This window comes from Hirundo rustica, chromosome 13 (genome assembly GCF_015227805.2).
Source record: "Hirundo rustica isolate bHirRus1 chromosome 13, bHirRus1.pri.v3, whole genome shotgun sequence".
In the NCBI taxonomy this organism is placed as follows: domain Eukaryota; kingdom Metazoa; phylum Chordata; class Aves; order Passeriformes; family Hirundinidae; genus Hirundo; species Hirundo rustica.
Window position 1 is genome coordinate 8,275,471 of NC_053462.1, and position 19,428 is coordinate 8,294,898.

The following is a 19,428-nucleotide window of genomic DNA, read 5'->3' on the forward strand; positions in this document are numbered from 1 at the left end:
GAAGAGCCAGTCTATCATGAGATGCTGCAGTGACAAACTTCAATATCAGATAAGCATAATGAAAAATATTAATAGATAAAGCAAAGTGAATGCATAGTAACCATAATCAGACACCAGTGGGTACCTGGCAAACCTGAACACAGGTTAAGTGACACAGCTTTAGGGCAGAGGAAAGATGTTAAATTTTGATGTTACCCAGTGCAATGGAATTTACTATAGAACTACCAAATGTGTTACTATTTTATGAATATTTCCGTTTTAATGAGCCATTTACATCTTTGGGACTTTACTGAAAAATACATGGCACTGTGGAGTGCTTCAGGGCAATTTTAGCATCTGATCAGAAGTGGGGTGCAGAACATGCAGGGGAGTCTGCAGTGGTACATATTTAAGAAATGTAATTTGGAAATGAAGATTTTACTTAGTTCACCAGTTCCACTCTATGAAGAGCAGTTTAAGTATTTGAACTGTCACAACAAAGATGTCAGTGTTATTAGAGCTACTGATAAAAGATGAACTGCATTCTGAGTCAAATATTTTATTATCTCTATAGCTGGTGTCAGAGCTGAAAGAGCAGAACTCATTACTGAAAACAGAAAAGGAGGAGCTGAACCGCCGCATCCATGACCAGGCGAAGGAAATAACAGGTTGGCTCTGTTCTCTTCATTCAGGGCTTCTACTTCATGTTGCCTTGTAAAGCAATACTCTACTGCATAGATTGGGCTCATTTGCCTTAGTTTACATTCTTCTTTGTGCATTCATTTCTTTGTTCTAAGAGCTTGCAAACATTGGAATTATTTACTGTTTTAATTTTCGCTAAATCCTAATGGTTTTGGACCTTTTTTTAGGGGAGTGACTGTTCCAAAGCACTTCAATTTTTAAAAGGCAGCTCTGGTATTTAATACAGTTTACCTACTACAACTTTTCTGGCTGCTGTGACTGTGTAGGCAGCACCCAAGAAGGCTTAACTCTAGATGTGAGGGCTGTGATGAAAGGAGGTGTGATGAGTAGGGTCAGGATGCTTGCGATGTAAAGCACCTCACATTTTGCTTTTACGTAACTCAGCAATGGTGCCCCTTCTTCCTCCCTCCTGGAATCACTTACAGAAGGTATTAGCAGAATGAATAACTTGTCTGAGTGAGCACTTCTGTGGTTGCCACAAAAATGCTTTGGCCCTTCATATTTTTGGCTTAATGTTTGCCTAGAGAAGCACAAACACCAGCTTCACGTGGCAGGCTGTTCCTCTGGTGCAGACACAGGCCTGTACCTCCTGCATGGATGCACTGCATGATCGGTAGGGCTGGAATTCTCACTTGGGATCCCTGCTGTGTGTGACAGAGTCAATGGAAAAGAAATTGGTGGAGGAGACAAAGCAGCTGGAGCTGGACCTGAATGATGAACGGTTACGGTACCAGAACCTGCTGAATGAGTTCAGCCGCCTGGAGGAGCGCTACGATGACCTCAAGGATGAAATGAACCTGATGGTGGTAAGTGGCTCCACAGCTGGGAAATCAAAAGGTGTTTACAACTGTGTTTAGGCAGAGTCTAGTGGGATAAGTTAGTAAGTGCTGTCAGCTGTATGTGCTGGTGACCCGTACTTGAAAAGAGAATTTATCCTTTTAAATACTGTTTATTTTGATTAGTTCAGCCAAAACAAATACATTTAAAATCTGTTATTGAGTAAAAAAAAATTAATTGTCACATCTGTGAAGAAAGCTAAATTTCTTCTGTGACTTTCCTGGTGGTGTTACTTGGGCTGGCCACCCTTATTTTGCCTCAAATTATTCACATCTCCTGGGGTTGTTTGTGCTATCTTCATCCAGTGATAAATTTTAAGTAGTCCTAGGAACGTTCTGTGTGGCAGGAATATAAAGCACTCCTCAACAGAATGTGTAGAAAGTTAAAAAATTGCTGTCTGTGCTTCTTGTAAACTGAGTGCTTCTTTCCCACAAAGTGCTGCTTCCTTGCTTGGTTCTGCTTTCTGTAGCAATCCTTGGTGGTGTAAGATCTGACCTGTCTCCACAGAGTTGAGTGCTCACTGTATCTCACAGGCTTTTAGGTCTTCAGAGAGACCAGAATCAAAAACATTTTCTTAAAAATTTTGATAACTGTGATATAACACCAAATATTATAAGCTAAATTAGAGGTTGTGACGAGACAGTCACAGGGAAAACCATATACTGGTACTGATTTGTTCCACTTGCACTTCAGAGCATCCCTAAGCCTGGGCACAAAAGGACGGACTCAACTCACAGCAGCAATGAATCTGAATATACTTTCAGCTCTGAGATCACAGAAGCAGAAGACTTACCGCTAAGGATGGAGGTAACGTTAAAAACCCCCCACAGCTTTTCACTTACACATGGTTGAACTCATTTCTTTCTCTTTTTCATAAGTGCTTCTGAACACCATATCCTTATACTGCAATATTTAATGCTTTAATCCAACTTTCTCCATTTCCTTTTAGAGAACACTTATTCCCTAGTTAGTTGTGACGCTATGTAAAAAGACTGTCAAAGTATGCTTTGAATTTTTCTTATATTAGGGTAAGCATAGAGTAGATACTTGCTGGTCCAGCTGATTTGCATCTCTGAAGCATTTGGTTGTCAGTGTTGGTAAGCACAGTCACTAATTCAGGCCTATTGTATAGTCACCGATTTAAAACGGCAAGCTGCATTCTTAGTAGCTACATGGAATGAGTTTCCTTTGCATATGCAGCAGTACAATCCCAGGACTTTTGGAAAAAGGATCAGGAAGATGTTCAAAACATGTTCAGACTTGATTAAGCTAACGAATAATAACCATAAATAATTTGTGGTGCAATTCCAAGCCATTGATAATATTTTCCAAGGTAACTCCCCTTCCAGCCCATCCCATCACAGTGGGACTGCAAACACAGAGCCCTCAGGGTGGAGTCCAGCTGTGCTTGGCACTTTCCAGAGTCAGAGTTTTCTCTGTATTCTGAAGAGCTCCTTAACTGTGAGCCAGGGCACAGCACACCCTGTTTGCCCTCTGCCTGGGTTTGGATCTTCAGAGTAGCTTTTGACAGGCTGTCATTGCTGCTTTGGAAAGCCTCCGCAGAGAATGATTTTCTCCTCTGGATGCAAATGTCCTGACGCATTGGGGCTGGCACAGCCTCTCTGCGCACTCTTTCATAATTTCCCTTCCCACTTAGGTTTTTCACCTTGCATAATAGTTTCAGGATGATGCTCTTACATTCACGGATCATCAGGAAAAGGACAGTGCAACTACATGTAAAGGGCCAAATGCCATTTTTCCTTTGGCTAATAGGCTTACTGAATTGCTGTTCCAGAGCCAGGTTTGGGTTTTAGGATACAAACGAAGAAATGAACTCGCACAAAAGTGTGAACGAATGCAGCACTGTATTTGTTTAACCCCCCAGCATCCTCCAGTTCTGACCCTAGACTAACAATATAGATTAATTATACAAAACCACATTAAAAAAATCACGCTCACCTCAAAGCAAACGAGTAAAGCCAGAAAACTCAAAAGTCTCTTTCCTTTTGCCTGAGCTGTTGGTGTGGTTTGTGATTCTTCCCCTCAACAGTAAAAGGAGATGAAGTGGAAATAGCTGTGCTTGCTTGTCTGCTTTAGTCATTAATATTAATTTTGTAGTTCCTTTTATAGGCTTTAAAATTTTATGGTACAGTTCATAGTAAATACTTTGATCTTCTCAGTACATAAAGTACAAAAAGGCTGACGGACAATTTCTATTGCACCTTCAGATTGCAAACACTGGTCCTTGCCCAGAAAATAGTGAAGAGGCTGGTGAATTAGGGTTAGAACAGGCAGTATAATTAGCACAATAAAAGGAAAAAGGCATAAAATATATTTTCTGTTACCTAATTTGTGTGTCATATCCCACTAAATTAACTTTCAAATGGCCAGAGAGATTTCTCTTTAGCTGAGGAACTTACTACAGAAATCATTGAAAACCAAACCAACAAAAAACCCCTTATTTACAGTTGTTTCCAGGTGAGTCTAACCACAAACTTTTTCTTTTTTCTACTTTCCCCACTTCAAACAAGTAAGACTATAAGGTATGCTTAGTTATAGACCTCCTGTCTGCTAGGTACTGTCTAGTGCTTTCTTTTGCTAGGCTCTAGGCTTAGAAACATTTTCTACTAGCAAATCCTTTTTTAAAATAGTCTTTGATAGCTGATGAAATTAGATAGTCAATGCTCAGAATCAAGTAACATTTCTGTGTTCCTCTCTTTCCCCAGTCTGTTTCCCATCTTTACTCACTGTCGTGCTTCCTTGTGCTGTGGAAGGGGAATACTTCTTGACTTCCCTCTGTTGTTTCTAAAGCAGGAGCCTAGTGAGAAAAAAGCCACGCTGGACATGTCTCTGTTCCTCAAGCTGCAGAAACGGGTTTCAGAACTGGAGCAAGAAAAGCAATCCCTGCAGGATGAACTGGACAGAAAGGAAGAACAGGCTCTCCGTGCTAAAGCTAAGGTGGACTCCTTGCAGCTGATCAAATGCTGACACCAGTGTGTCCCTTCTTGTGAAACAGTAGCTCTGTGAATGCTGACTGGCTTTCACTAAATCTTTATCTTCCTCTAGCACTTGCTTTATTTGATGACGAGTTTCTAGTTCTAGGGACTGATTATTTAGTTTTCCAGGGTTCTTGAGATCCTCTGATGGAAGACAGCAGGAACAAAAGTGCTTGGGACTTCACTTTAAAAACAGAAGAGGCTGAAATGCTGTTTTTATTAAGGAATAGCCATAAGGAAATCTACTTAAATTATGGGGAGAATGGGTAATTGTTTATTTTAGGCAGAAGAAGTGATTCAACCAAGATGCATAGCCAAAGCAGTGGGCTTAGACACGTTAGCTGATTGTAATTTAAATTCTCCTGATTTGGTCTCCTTAAGTTCTTAGAAAATCTTGCAACCAGTTTTGGCAATTGTTTCTTACTGTATTTCTACCAGTGGATTTCTTTAGCATGCTGCTCTGTTTCATTGCCAGTGACAGTATGTGATTTTATTTACATTAACCTATTATATGTCATAAACTCAGAAGTAAAGAAGACAATGCCAGTATCAAACTACAGCAGTTAGCAGTACCAGAATGAGTGTTTGACAGTTTTATAGGAAAATAATTTCAGTCCCTTTTGTTTTCCTACTTCAGTGGAGGATTTTTAGTTTTCACACTTGTTTGTATTCTTTCATAGGAGGAAGAAAGACCTCCCATGAGAGGTGCAGAGTTGGAGTATGAGTCACTCAAGGTAATTCGAAAACAGAGGTTTCTGAGTTTTTTCTAGTAAGACTCTTGCCACCAGTTGTATGTGCTGGCATAGAAAATTACATCAGCCCTCCTGTTTCCAAATAGTAGCTGGAGAAACTAGAACAAATATTCCCCAGCAGTCATTTTATTGTAGGACTGCTCTTTTTGAGGTGTAGAATGTGTGGCTGGGGATGCAAAACAAGAATATCCTGTAAGCCAGGGGGTGTTCTCTGTTAAAACACTTAATACAGCTTGCAAGTTAATTTGAGCAAAAATACAGCGATAAATGTAGGTTTCTTTTTCAAAAACATTATTTTAATTACTACATATCTTAGACAACTAAAACTAAAAATATTTCCTAATAGGAATGCAGAATTTTCTTAGCCTGCTGACCACTATTTGTTGTGAACTTTTGTTTTCCCTAAGGGGAGAATAAGAGGAAAAAACGATTGGCAATTCTGTTTCCCATCAAATCTGTCTGATTCGTGTGTGTGTTCTGGTTTTGCAAAAGGTTAGTCCTGTTAGTGAAATCCTCCCAGGCACTACTGACCATAGCCAAGAGGCAAGGATACATGGGAGACTGGTGGATTTCTTGCAGTTACACACCATTTTTACCATTTCTATCCATAGTTTTGCACATGTGGGTTACAGACATGTTGCAGTGCCGCTGGGTGACAGAATTGTCCCTGTTTCTTGCAGCGTCAAGAACTTGAATCTGAGAATAAAAAACTGAAGAACGAGTTGAATGAGCTGCAGAAGGCCCTCACAGAGACACGAGCTCCAGAGGTGACTGCTCCTGGTGCCCCAGCATACAGAGTCCTCCTGGACCAGCTGACCTCGGTCAGCGAAGAGCTTGAAGTACGCAAGGAAGAAGTTCTCATCCTCAGGTCTCAGCTTGTTAGCCAGAAAGAGGCAATTCAGCCCAAGGTAAATCACACTCAGCAGCTGCACTGTGTAGGAGAGCTACATTGCATCATTGACATGCTTTATTTATTAACAGCGTGCTTGAAATGGCAGAAGAAAATAGTCTAGGTTTGAAAACCTTTCTAAGTGGAATCCACTGGTCCATTATTAGTGCACAAATCACAGGGATCTGATTAAGATTTATTCATCTGATGTATTCATCAACCAGTCTGGGGTTTCTCTGCCAGTGCTCATGTGAAGATGCACAGGCTGTACCAAAGGTCTGATCCCCCCAGACTCCTTTAACAGTGCACAAATAATTCTCATTGGGAGCTGTATCATTTCTCTAGTGTGCAGTTGGACTGGAAAATTTAAAGGAGTTCTCAGGAATTCCATTATTAGTTCAGTAAAAGGAGCAGTTTGTTTTACATCTATATGATTGCAGGTCAGTAATATTTCGTAAAGATGACCTCTAAAGACACATAAATTCCATATGATTGCTTGAAAGGTGCTATGTGCTTTTATAGAAGGAGGAGTAGATTACAACCACTGAAACGTACATCTTCTAAAAAGCTCTGACTCTGATGACATAGTTAGGGAAGTAATAGCTGTGCCAGTAAGAATCATTCAACCAGAAAAGGTATCATGTAAATCAAGGAAGTAGTAATTTCCACTGAACTGAGCTATTTTGTGTTTCATAACTGCAGCAAGGAATGAACAGATATGTCATCCTTCCTTTGCTGCTGCGAAGTTATGGCTATATTTGTCCTAAGTAAACTGCAAGTCTGTGGTGCATGCAGATGTATGTCTTGATTTAAATGATTGGCTGTAAAGAAAACAGAACACATTTTTCCATAGTATTTGGAACATTGTAAATAAATACTTAGTAAATCTTTCAATAACATTCTCAGCAGTGGTGGGATGGATGTGTTGATTTTACAGCAGCTGTGAGGGAAATAGGAAGGTGACCTGTGGGATGGCCAGCAGCCAGTTTGCAGATAGCTTCTGCTTTTTAGGTTAGACAGCTGCAGCACGGGCAGGTTTTTTTAATGTTTTGTTTTTCTTCTTTCTTGCCTACCAATTTGATTGCCAGGAGGATAAGGTACACATTTTCTTCTACAGTTATAAATCAGAGTTTCCTAAATGCTAAAATAACCCCCAACAATATTGAGCTGTCATTTCCCTGCCTCTCAAGTAACCTACATGTTCTTGCATTTTACCTTGATATTATTGAAAAACTTTTCCCATCATTCTGCGTCCTCTGCATCCCCATCTTCATGCTCTCTACAGGGAAACAAGTTAATTCAAAACAAGCAGATTTAACAGATTGAACTGTTGGTTGATGTGAATGTGAAAGGAAGGAGTTAGGAATTGGTCTAGTCAGCTCTGTCATGTTTCTTGCTGAGTATGTTTGAGGGGTAAGGACAGTGATCCAGGGAGCACTGTGATCCAGGAATCAGACCTCTGTTAGCTTGCAAAGCCCTTCTATTTCACAACAAATTACGTGTCTGTGGTATGAAGAAGTCCCTTACTTTAGAGTGTTTGCTGTCCTTGGCAAGCAGCAAATGTTGTGGACTCACATTGTCATCTCTAGATACTGCATGGGAATTGCTGAATGATTGATTAGAAAATGTAGTTGAATACATATATGAGTATAATAAACTGAACTGACCCTAAATGATAGATGTTCAGACTGCTAAACCTTGATAGATTGGCAGGTGAGATACGGCAGTTTTACTCTGTAGTAAATTAATAGTAGAAAAACCTCAAAGATCTCATAAAGACAGGAATAATTCTTTGAGGAGCTTACATATTTTATTGGTTTTCATACCGGATAACACAAATCATACGAGACATAGAGATCTAGGCTCCAGAATTTATGTCCACAGAGCTGTTATTGCGAATACTTTTCAAAACTGAGCTCATGAAAACAGCATCTGCTTGTTTTGAAAGTCAAAAAGTCAAAATTCCATCTCTTATGTTCATTAAAGTCCTGTGGTACTCCATGGCAATGACTCAGATCAGACTGGCCAAGGTGACTGTTAAAATCTATTAAGTATTTCAAGTTTTACTGAAGAAAAGCAAAAGTGCCATAATAAACATTCAAAACTGAAACTAAATGGTACTGTGATGCTATCTAAATTAGAAAATCTCAAGCCCTTGTCAATGCTTTCCTGCTTTGACAGAGTATTTAAAATACATTGAGTTCTTATTTTTGAGCTTTGAAAGACTCCATGTAATGCTATGTTTAAGAAATATTAATAAAATTAAGCTGGCAAAACTATACTGCTTCAGTTTTGGCATTAGCAACCGTTCCTGGTAATTTGAATAAAATGGAAATTCAGCATTCCGTGAAATTTATTTTGTTCCTTCTACGTGATGAACAGATGGAAAAAGATTAACATATGTACCCACTTACTAGACAGACCAATATTTGACAATTTTGGTGTGCATTTGTTTTAAAAGATAAACCAAATGGACACAGAAATTATGGACAAACCTCTTGCTCAGGTACCCACGCTTATTTAATGTGGCTACACAAGGATTAGTGTTCCGTATGAAAAAAACATGGACTCAAGGAGTGTTCTGTTGTTAAATTTACTGGAAATTATCATTCTTTTTCCAGCATACAATGACAGATGCTACAATCCTCTTGGAGGATGTACAGAAGATGAAAGACAAAGGAGAAATAGCACAGGCATATATTGGACTGAAGGAGACAAACAGGTACAAGTTCTCTTTCTTTATTTGACCAGCTGCGGTCTGCTGTGACACACTGTGTATATTGTGTTCAGTCAGTTCTGTGTATGTCTAGAGAATCCTCATAGCTGGGGTTATAATTTGATTTCGTCAGTAAAATTGTTGTGTGCAATATTTGAAAGGATTTGGAAATAATGGGGAAATGTGAAATCAAGCTTTCTGGATTTTCATCTTCTTAGCCTATAATTGCTGTGTGGCCCAGGCTGGTTTGTCACCCTCTGAACCACAGTGGTCACAACAGTCTGTGGCAATGCATTTATTGTAACAGTACAAAATGCTGTAAGCAGCTGGGCTGTCACTGAGAACTGAATTTCATCATTAAGGAGAAAATCACATAAACAAGAAAAGTAATTTGCTAAGTTGTTGTCGTGTTTTTTGTTTCTCTTTTGTAGTAACTGTAATGTAGTGTGTAATGTCCTTGCCATGTCACCTCATCACCATCACATGTATTTTTACATCACTCTTGTATTTTTTTAAACACGTTTCTTGAAAGGCAATCTCCCCAGGACTATCATGTGCTGAATGAGGACGGAGAACTTTGGCTGGCTTATGAAGGGTTAAAACAAGCCAACAGGTTACCAGACTTCTCAGAATGTTTTTTTTTTTCTTCATTTGCATCTTCTTTTCTAGCTAACTGTACCCCTTGCTATGGGTTTGCTTTAGCTACAGTACTTCTATTGCTTTAACAGTTAGAAAAAAAAAATCAACACAAATTATACAAATTAGGAGTTTCCTCAAACCTAGTCCCCAAAGCCTTCTACTTGTCAGGCTTTATCATTTAAAAAGTTTAATATGGCACAACAGCCAATACAAAATTCATAAGAATACTTGCACAAAAGTAAACTGTAAAATACCAGAAGCTCCACAGCTAGAAAGTATCTGTAGCCATGTGGTATTTGTGTGCCTTTACACCAGGTTTCAAAAGTGATGTTCCTTACGGTTTTTCAACCTAAAGGAGTACAATCATTTTAGTAATTATTAAACTGTTGTTTAAGTAGCTACAGTGTACTCTTAAATTTCAAACAGAGACGGGTCTTACTCTCCTTGTATCTCAAGTTCAGTAAATTAAACATTCTTCTCCCATGTCTCACCACGCCAGATTCAAAATGTAAGTCACAAAATAACCAAGAAAGAGAAGTAATCTTTAGTTCCTCATGGTGCTGTTGAAGCCTCAGTGGGATCACTGTGGTCTCTGCAAGGACTGTGCTGCTCATGGGGCAGGCGAGAGTCTCCTTGTCAAGAAGTGCAGCTCTGGCTCTGTGTGCTCGTCAGTGTCCCTGACTTCCAGAATGCTTCCTAGTCCTGCCCTGACAGCACATCCACTACGTCAGCACTGCTGATGTGCTTCAGTGTATGCATTTGGTAGCAGTAACTACAGAAGGTGGTATTTTGCAATGACTGCTGCTAACTAAAGTCCTTCCTTTCCTGGTGCTAACACATTCTACCTCTAACATTGTTGTGTAAACCTGTGAAGACCTAACTTAGAGCAAGTGTTCTGCAGAGCAGGATGGGAGTTGGTTTGCTCTGTGCCTCTTGCCTCTTGTCCTGGCACTGTAGAGACTTTATATTAGACTGCAAGAAGCTTTATATTAAGTGTCAGAGCAGTGCAGGTAAATTACTATTTGCCCTTGTGTGCTTCGTCAGTCTTGTTACTAATAAATGTTCCTGCCTTATGCATATTTAAACCCTGAAATATTGTCTAATTGAACACTGGTTGTTACTAGTGTGATCATTTCCTGTGTATGTACAAAATTATGAGTCAGAGCCCTTGGACAGTGCCTTACAAGCAGGGGTAGATCCCCCAGCACTGCCTGGCAGGAGGCTGGGACGTGTTATCCCCATTTCATAATGAGAAGAATTTGAGATGTGATGTGCCCAAGGGGAAAGAACAAGTTAATGGTGAGGATAAAGCTCCTGGATTTCAGTCCTGAGCTGGATTCTGTTGCTAACCTTTCATGCATTAAGGACAACCCTCTGAAAAATGGTGGGTTTAATGTAAAAACAACCATTATTTGTGTGCATTTGCAATTAAATGGTTTCTGACTGAAAAAGTCAACTCTAAAATTATTTTCTGTTGTTAATATTGCAAGGTGCTAGTTTAAGTGAACATAGTGTCGTCTTCATCTAAGATTATTTGATTTGTTTAGAGGTAGAACCTCTTTAAAGCCCCTTCAGTCAATCTGAGAAGTCTTAGCTTTACATTTATTGCCACAGTGGCACCGTGTACAGTACGCGTTCAATCAAAGGAAACACAAAGCAGTGTCACAATTAGCTTCTCTCTCTTCACTTTTTGATCATGCAAGCCTAATTTAATTAGAAGGCATACTGGAGGGTTTAAAGAGTACTCTGCCTTTTTCATTTTCCTTTGCAAGCCATGGCTAATTGTTCCTGAGCAGCAGCTAAAGCTTTACACTCCCTCTGAGAACTGGGGACGGAACTTTCCCAGTGCGTTCACACAAAGTCTTGCTCAACCTCCTTAGGCTGCTGGAGTCTCAGCTTCAGTCGCAGAAGAAGAGCCACGAGAACGAGCTGGAATCCCTGCGAGGTGAGATCCAGAGTCTGAAGGAAGAAAACAATCGGCAGCAGCAGCTCCTGGCCCAGAACCTGCAGCTGCCTCCAGAGGCTCGCATTGAAGCCAGTCTGCAGCATGAGATCACCCGGCTGACTAATGAGAACCTGGTAAGAGAAATGGCGCTGCAGGAGCAGGCACGGGGACTTAGAGACCTGCCACACCTCTAGGTTCTTATCAATTTTCAGATGGCAGCTTCCTGCAAAAGGATTGCACCTGGGTAGTGGTTTTCTTGAGTTTAAGCTAATGGGGGAGAGAGGCTTGTGATTGCTCTTGAGGTAATAATGTTTCAGGAAATTGGTTTGAAGTTTGGGGCATGGAGGAAGCTTGTGGATCCCAGCTTCCAACTGGTGAGTTTAGTCATGGCTAAATAGAATGTTGACATCCAGGGAAGTCATAAAAACATGTTAGTTTGTTTATTTCATTGAAAAACTCTGATGTAATTCTTTAATTATTTAATGTAGTTTATCTTCCCATTTCTTTCTTCCCTGCCTGAAGCTACACAGATAACCCACCGTTTTACAAGCTCCAGCTATTCAGTATCTTTTGAAAAAAGAAATAGTCCCACAGGAAGAAACTTGGTTAAAAGTTGCTTAGCTAATAGTTGGTATTCCATGTGTGCTGCACAACATTTTTGTGTGAAGTAAGGATTGGGTAAAATCCCTACCTTCTTCCACAAAGGAGTATGTTCATCCTATGTGGGCTACCTCATTTCAAGGGAAATCTTCCAGAGAGACCTGTGTTAGGATATGTTTGGCTTGTTATTGGTAAAGGGAAACATGCTACTTCAGCCAGAAAAATCCTAGCTGTGAGTGTCATTGCTTCCTCCAAACAAGCCGAGGTGTAGTGTTTCCTGATAATGTACACAACAGAAATTATCGCTGTTGGAGTCTTGTCTAAATACCTAAGATTTTGAGCAAAGTATCGGATAATTCAGCTGATGCGTGTTGGAGAAGTGGCTAAAAGTGTAAGTTTGCCCCAGCAGGCGCAGGCTCTGACTGCCAAAGGTAGATGGTGAATGTTCCTGTCTCAGCAGCTCCCTCCTGCCGCTTAGTCATATGTTACGATTTTTAGTCATTTTCCCCCCAGAGACCTACTCATCACATTGTGTTCCCAGGACAACACACAGTCATGTAATTACAGCACAGAGGAGTTCTCTTTGTTTTCAAATACACTGAATGTAATTTTACTCATTAAATACAGACTCATTCCTTAGTATTTCACTTCAGATGTTTGAGTATTGCAAGTCCACTCCAAGCCAGGTGTATGTTTCAGTTCCACTCCTAGCCCTGGAGTGGAAACAATTTGCAGCTTTCCAGATGCCATATTAGAATTGTAGTGTTCACTGCAGACCCATCTTGATAAGCATAAGAAAACGTCCTGTCCCTGTTCTCACAAAGGTTGTATTCCATGCTTCCACAGTCCTAGCGTGGCCCATTTTTAAAAGATCTGACTGTTCTGCCACTCATCTACATCAGCTTCTCTCTGGGAGGTGCTGGCGTGAGCACAACTAAGGCCTAGACTAAATAAAGGAGGAGTTCTTGATCTTGTTGTATTCTGATTTCATCTGTACAGTGCTCACTGAAGTTTCAGTGTCTCAGAGGGAGGGAGAAAACCAATCCTGTCCCTATTTTTGCAGTTTTGTGAGGAGTTGTATGCAGCTGATCCCAAGAAGTATCAGTTGTACCGGATTTCCCTTTACAAGCGGATGATTGTATGTAGTTCACACGAATGCTGTTTCTCTGTCGTCTCGGTCGCTGTTTCTGAAGCACTAATTGAAAAGCAGGCTGTCTCCTTTTCTCCCTTTCAGAGGAAATCCCCTGCAGAGAGCTTCACCGTGCCAATTACTTCCTTCACTGCTTTTTTTGTCAGTCTTAGTGTCCTCTGTGTAATCCGTGTTTCTTTTTGATGCACAGTTTTGTTACTAATACGAGCCTTGCGCTGTGAGCAAAGCGGTTTCTTTTTGAATACTACTTAATACTGCCCTGGAAAAGAGATACATGATGCAAAATATGTTCGATTTTTCAAAACTGTTCTTTGGTTTGAAACTTTGATACATTTAGATTCAGTTCAGAAAAGTAGAGGACTGATCATACAGGTCCTTACCAAGGTGAATAATGCCAGAAATCCATAAAGCAAAGTCATAGCCTGAATTTATTCTTATTTTAATATTTTTCAGAAATGCAAGATATGAAGAATTACATTGGCGATAATATTTTCATGGTAATTAAAGATAGCACCATATGTGAGCTTGAAAGAATATAATTTATGAGTTTCCAGATGTTAATGAGATGTGAAATATGTTATATTTGTTTAGAGAAACCATAGAAAGAAATTTATTCGTCCTCACATAGAGGTTGTTCTGAAATCTTATCTCTACCCTGATACACTCAAAAGAGTCTGTTGAATTTACATGTATCTTTTTGTTAATTTAATGAGAAGTTGTTTTATCTGAGAACAAGTATGTAGTGTTATTAATAGGATTTCTGTTGTAAATTGAACAGTGCTTTGGCTGTGAAGCCTGGCCTCGATGTTAACAGGCCTGATATCTCACTGCTCAAGTATATTACATCAGCTTGTAACTCTTTAACTACATGATTAAGGTTTGTGCCCATCCTGCACTAAAATTTTTCAGTACTTCAGAAGAGCTGTCGTTTCCCAGATGATGCTTTTGATGCAAGGAGTTTACGATCCCTTATGTTCTTACCAGTGCCAAGAATAATCCTCATGCTTAGGAGATTTTTCTTCTAAGCTGCTTTCCAACACTTAACCCGGAATGGCTTTTGGGTTGTTTGAGCTTGTGGTTTTGCTGTCTTTAGAAAGACTTTCCCTTTTTAAATTATGTGATTTTCTGAATGTACTGCAATGGATATGTCACAGAACTATTCAAAGATAGATTTCTGGGGAGTGTTCCTTTGAAGGACAAATACAGTTTATTAAAAGAATAGGGCTTTTAGGTGCTAGATGTTTTTCATCTAGAATAAAAACATGTAAGAAAGCAGTTTCAGTGTAAGGAAATGTGATGACAGCAAGGGAAATGGCAGAGCAACACAACAAATGATGTTTGGATGTTTGATTTGGTAAACTTGAGTGCAAGTTATGGTCTTTCTAGGAATCTCTTTCTCATCTTCTCATAACATGGATAGGCCTGAATAAGGAGTCAGTCTTAAAGACAGGAATAAATGATGCAGAAATACAGGATAGCTGTTTAATAATAAAGAAAATAATTTCTGTGAGGCATTTGGAAGAGCAGGGAGAAAGCATTAGGGAGATGTGTTTGCAGCAAAATATCTTCTGCTATACAAACTGACCTCATTCTGTGTCTGCAGAATCTACCTGCCTATGAGCTTTGCCTTTGTCATGCTGCATATAACTTAATAATATTTGCAAGATTTGGCTTGTGTTGTAGGCAGTGTACCAGCTTGCAGCCCTCGGCCAGAGGATGGCACTTCTGTTCAGCTTTCCTCGCTGCCTCGTAACTCTAACAGCACTGTTTTTGTCTCTGGCACAGGGTACAGGCCTGCTCCCATATCTTAATCTCTCCTTTATTTTACTTTACAGGATTTAATGGAGCAGCTGGAAAAGCAGGACAAAACTGTTCGCAAGCTAAAGAAGCAGCTGAAAGTATTTGCTAAGAAGATCGGTGAACTCGAAGGTACTTTTATATTTTGAGAGATTTTGGTTTACTTTGTGATCTGATTGGCATCATACCCATCTGCTTTAGCAGTTGTGAGGTCTTCAGTAGCTTTAGCCTCTGTTGATTGAGAAACAGGACATATGCTCAGACCTCTGTGTGATCCTTTATGAACCTTTAGAAGATTATTGAGAAAAGGAGATTGATGTTTCTCTGAAGGCAGAAAGTATTCAAACATAAAGGAATGTTTCCTGCCCTGTTTGTGTACTCAAAGACAGTATGTGGTTTTGTCAAGAGAAAAGCAGTACTAAATATGAACCAGGCAAAAATGAGTTACCCAGTTTTCCTTTGAATGTGAAGGTTAGTTACTCAAACTAAGTGGGGGTTTTTGTTTTTTTTTAAAAAAAGCCTTGCAGTATTGTTCAGTTACTTCTCTGGACAAGATCACAGTAATGTTCATACATAATACAGAGTGGGAAAATGCTCCTGGAAGTATCATTTGGTGTGCTTATTGCCTAATTAACTGAGAAAGATGCAGTAGGTCAGACTAGGACGGAGTTAACTTTCATCATAGCAGCCTGTGTGATGCTGTATTTTGGATTTGAGTCTGTAACACTGCTGGGAACACACTGGTGTTTTGGCTACCGCTGGGAAAAGTCAAGGTTTCCTTTTTCCCCACTCTGTCCCCTCAGTACGCTGAGCTGGGAGGGCTCATGGGCACGCAGCCAGGACCCCTGACCCAGACTGGCCAAAGGAATATTCCACATGCTGCCCTTCTTAATGTCAGGAGCCACAGGAGGGATTTTTGCACACAAGGTAGCTGTTGTTTGAGACTGGCTGGACAGCAGTACCCTTGGGGTGGGGGTTTATCATGACTGAGTGCCTTTGCTTCCTGCCCTCCCTCAGCCCCTTTTCTTTAACTTACTAAACCACCTTCTTCTCAGCCGATGTGTTTTCTCAGTTTTGCTCTTAATATTCTTTTCCCTGTCTTGCTGGAGCCAGGACTTTCCTTAGGAATGTTACAGAAATGTCTCTGGTATGTATTGGTTTCACTGGAAAATGTAATATTTCTTTTCATTCTCTCTCTGAAGTGGGCCAGATGGAGAACATATCACCTGGACAAATCATTGATGAACCTATTCGTCCAGTTAACATTCCACGGAAAGAAAAGGATTTCCAAGGAATGTTGGAATATAAGAAGGAGGATGAACAAAAACTGGTCAAGAATCTTATTTTAGGTAAACATCTTTCTCATTTGTGGCCTCCTCGGGTTCCATACACTTGAAAAAATGAATGATGAGAGCACAGAATTTGCATTAGGGAATGAATAGCTTATTTTGGTTTGGATAGTGTTCAGTTTATCTACAGTTCTTAAATGTGTATTGTAATCTAATTGTCCTTACTGATAAGTATAGTACATACTATGCCTGCATATGTTTAGCAGGTACTTATATTTTCTTATTCTGTTCTTTTACCAAGAAAGTGGCTCTTAGTTTTGCTCTGAGTTTTCACTGGCCAGGTATATATATAGCACATATATATATATATATATATACACACACACATGTATAGGCTATTAACTGGGGAGGTTGCAATTACCTCATATAACGTCTTCTAATGACTTGACACTTAACAAGACAATGTGTGTTTGTTTTTCCCAAGAGCTGAAACCACGTGGGGTAGCTGTCAACCTGATTCCAGGACTACCAGCATATATTTTGTTCATGTGTGTGCGCCATGCAGATTACCTTAATGATGACCAGAAAGTGCGGTCGTTGTTGACTTCCACTATCAATGGCATCAAAAAAGTGTTAAAGGTTAGTTAGTCTGCTTAGTTTAGAAAAAAAAGTTAATTTAAAATTTGCTTTTGGTTTTATGTTAGGAGAATGAGGAACAGGCTTTCAGTGAATTGGCTCTGGATTTGTAATCAGTGAGCTCCCACTAAAGTCCCAAGAGTTGTATTAAAAAAAATTAACATTACATTGCTGGCATTTTATCCATCTAGTAGCAGAGATGCATTGAATTAATATGAAAAAACCAACCTTCTTTTTGTTTTGAATAGTCTCCCTCCTCTGAAGGTCAGCTTTTAAAGTTTTGGATGTAGTCAGAGTTTGCAGAGTGAGTCTTTGTAAATCTTCTTCAGAGTGCTCAGATAAACAGTTTCATTTGCAGTTTTGGTTAACAGATTCCTCATTTGCTTCACCTACAGATTACGCTGATGATAATATGTTACTGCCCAAAGTCTTTGCAAGGAGTTGGCTGGGAGAGTTCGGGCCAGGTGTACCTTGAAGGCATAATTAAGACATAAATATGTTTTATGCTTACTTTTTTTAAATTTTATTTTTTAAATGAGAGAGATGTGTCAAAAGCCAAGCCTTTAATCAAACTACAGGTTTTGAAAAAATACTTAGTAAACAATCCTGCTGGAACTTAGATATCCATAGGAATTTTTGAGCATTTTTAAGTGAAAGAACTGCACTCTGTGGTGCTCTAGAACTACTCAGTGTTTACTCAGTCCTGTGTTCTTTGGTCAGAAGGGTTGGTTGTTTTGTCCATACCAGGCTGCCAAAATGGTTATGATGTAAGTGGCATTCATCAAAACTGTTGTTTCCTGCTCCTCCTGCTGGCTCTTTATCATTCCAGTCTTCCCTGCTGGGCTCTTCACAAGAGTCATTGGATATTTTGGGAATACAGTCACGTTGCCCTTTGATTTCTGCCCATAGCAATTAGGATGGGTCTGTAAAACACAGAAAGATCATCTCTGTGGAGGAAATCATATTCATGAAAAATACCAAGGAAAACAGGGAGGGTGTTAAATGGCACTTTGCCAAAACCCTTGCTTTCCTGATTCATTGCTGTAATACACAAAGTTTTGCAAAACATCAGAATGAGGATCTACTAGAAAGTGTATTTTAAGTATTTAGTTCTGTATCTTGCATTCTATTATTTTATTTCTCCTACCAGTCTTTGCTGAACTGTTTGTTTTTATCTTCAGAAAAGAGGAGATGACTTTGAAACAGTGTCCTTCTGGCTGTCGAACACCTGCCGATTTTTGCACTGTTTGAAGCAGTACAGTGGGGAAGAGGTAAGCAGTGCTCTTCTCTGGTTTCTCTTGCTCTCCAGTACTGTTGTCAGCAGTGCTCTTTTACAAATCTTGTGTAAAAGATCTAGTCATAGTCTCTTAAAGTGGCCATGCCTTTTGGGATGATGGTGACAGCATCAGTGGAAAGCACAGGAATATAAAGTTTGAACCAGCTTCCCTTTGTTGTGGGCTGGGACCCAAAGTCTAGATGACATTGGGCTCCTAAAAGGGCCAGCTCAGATTAAACAGGAGAATCTGGCAGCTCCCATTATGGTTTTTAGCAATGATTTGCTGCACTCCCTATAGAAAGGCCATATTAAGCCTTTTAGGCATAGTATGGCAGGCCAGTTGATGTTTGGAGGCTGTCATATGCCCAGTTCCTCTTTGAGGCTTAACTGGGCTTTTGGCCATGGCTGGCCAGGTGAAAATGCCCATGCTGGAGTGGGAGGGAGTCTTGCCTGCCAGAAAGGTGGCAGAGTTTGTTCTTGTGTCAAGACCTGAAATTCTGAGTTAAGGAAGCAGATGCTGTGGGCATCACACTTGAAAAGCAAATTCTAGCATTAGCCTCAATCAGACCAAGCTCCAGACCAAAATTTTGAAGGGCTGTGACTTAAGGTGTTATTTGTCAGTTGCATGAAGGAAAATGCAAATACTATGTTTGTGTAATATTTTTGTGCTCTGCTGAAGCATTAATTTGTTATTTTATGAATTCAGGGGTTTATGAAGCATAATACACCTCGTCAAAATGAACACTGCCTCACTAATTTTGATTTAGCTGAATACAGACAAGTACTGAGTGACTTGGCTATTCAGATCTACCAACAACTCGTCCGGGTGTTGGAAAATATTCTGCAGCCAATGATTGGTAAGGCAATGTTGAATTCCTTAATCTTCACAACATAGTGCCAAAGGGAAAATCGTGATGGTGGTATCTTATATTTCTTCCTAAACAGTAGAGTTTCATTAGTAGTTCTTGTGGTACTCTGTTCATAGATGACAAGGACTATTCTGGACACGTTGGATTAGATGAAAAACTAAACTGTGACTGGTTCTTCTGGCAGCACCAGAATAAATTGGTATACCTTATTCATGCTTGGCATAAATCAGGCATTTGCAGGAAGAAGCTGTCTGGACAATCTGATATTTGTTGCCCTGTTGGGGAAATAGCCCATGGAAAAATGAGATGTTAATTACATGACAACTCTTAATTGAAATTAATATGGAAAAAAAATT

General features: G+C 39.8%; 1 protein-coding gene across 5 annotated transcripts in view; it reads left to right on the forward strand.

Annotated features, from left to right (window-relative positions):
- Positions 1-19,428, forward strand: part of MYO5A (myosin VA) — a 98,661-nt gene that overhangs the window by 71,722 nt on the left and 7,511 nt on the right. Inside the window, exons 23-37 of one of the 5 annotated variants that reach the window (XM_040076933.1) lie at positions 554-647; positions 1,339-1,487; positions 2,212-2,325; positions 4,333-4,476; positions 5,195-5,248; positions 5,947-6,174; positions 8,777-8,877; positions 9,404-9,484; positions 11,391-11,589; positions 13,119-13,193; positions 15,041-15,134; positions 16,205-16,351; positions 16,776-16,930; positions 18,109-18,198; positions 18,910-19,060. In XM_040076933.1, the coding sequence (XP_039932867.1) occupies positions 554-647; positions 1,339-1,487; positions 2,212-2,325; positions 4,333-4,476; positions 5,195-5,248; positions 5,947-6,174; positions 8,777-8,877; positions 9,404-9,484; positions 11,391-11,589; positions 13,119-13,193; positions 15,041-15,134; positions 16,205-16,351; positions 16,776-16,930; positions 18,109-18,198; positions 18,910-19,060 (1,876 nt within the window). Of the gene's footprint in view, positions 1-553; positions 648-1,338; positions 1,488-2,211; positions 2,326-4,329; positions 4,477-5,194; positions 5,249-5,946; positions 6,175-8,776; positions 8,878-9,403; positions 9,485-11,390; positions 11,590-13,118; positions 13,194-15,040; positions 15,135-16,204; positions 16,352-16,775; positions 16,931-18,108; positions 18,199-18,909; positions 19,061-19,428 lie in introns of all 5 variants that reach the window. The other 4 variants (XM_058422329.1, XM_058422330.1, XM_040076945.2 and 1 more) reach the window with 4 other exon arrangements.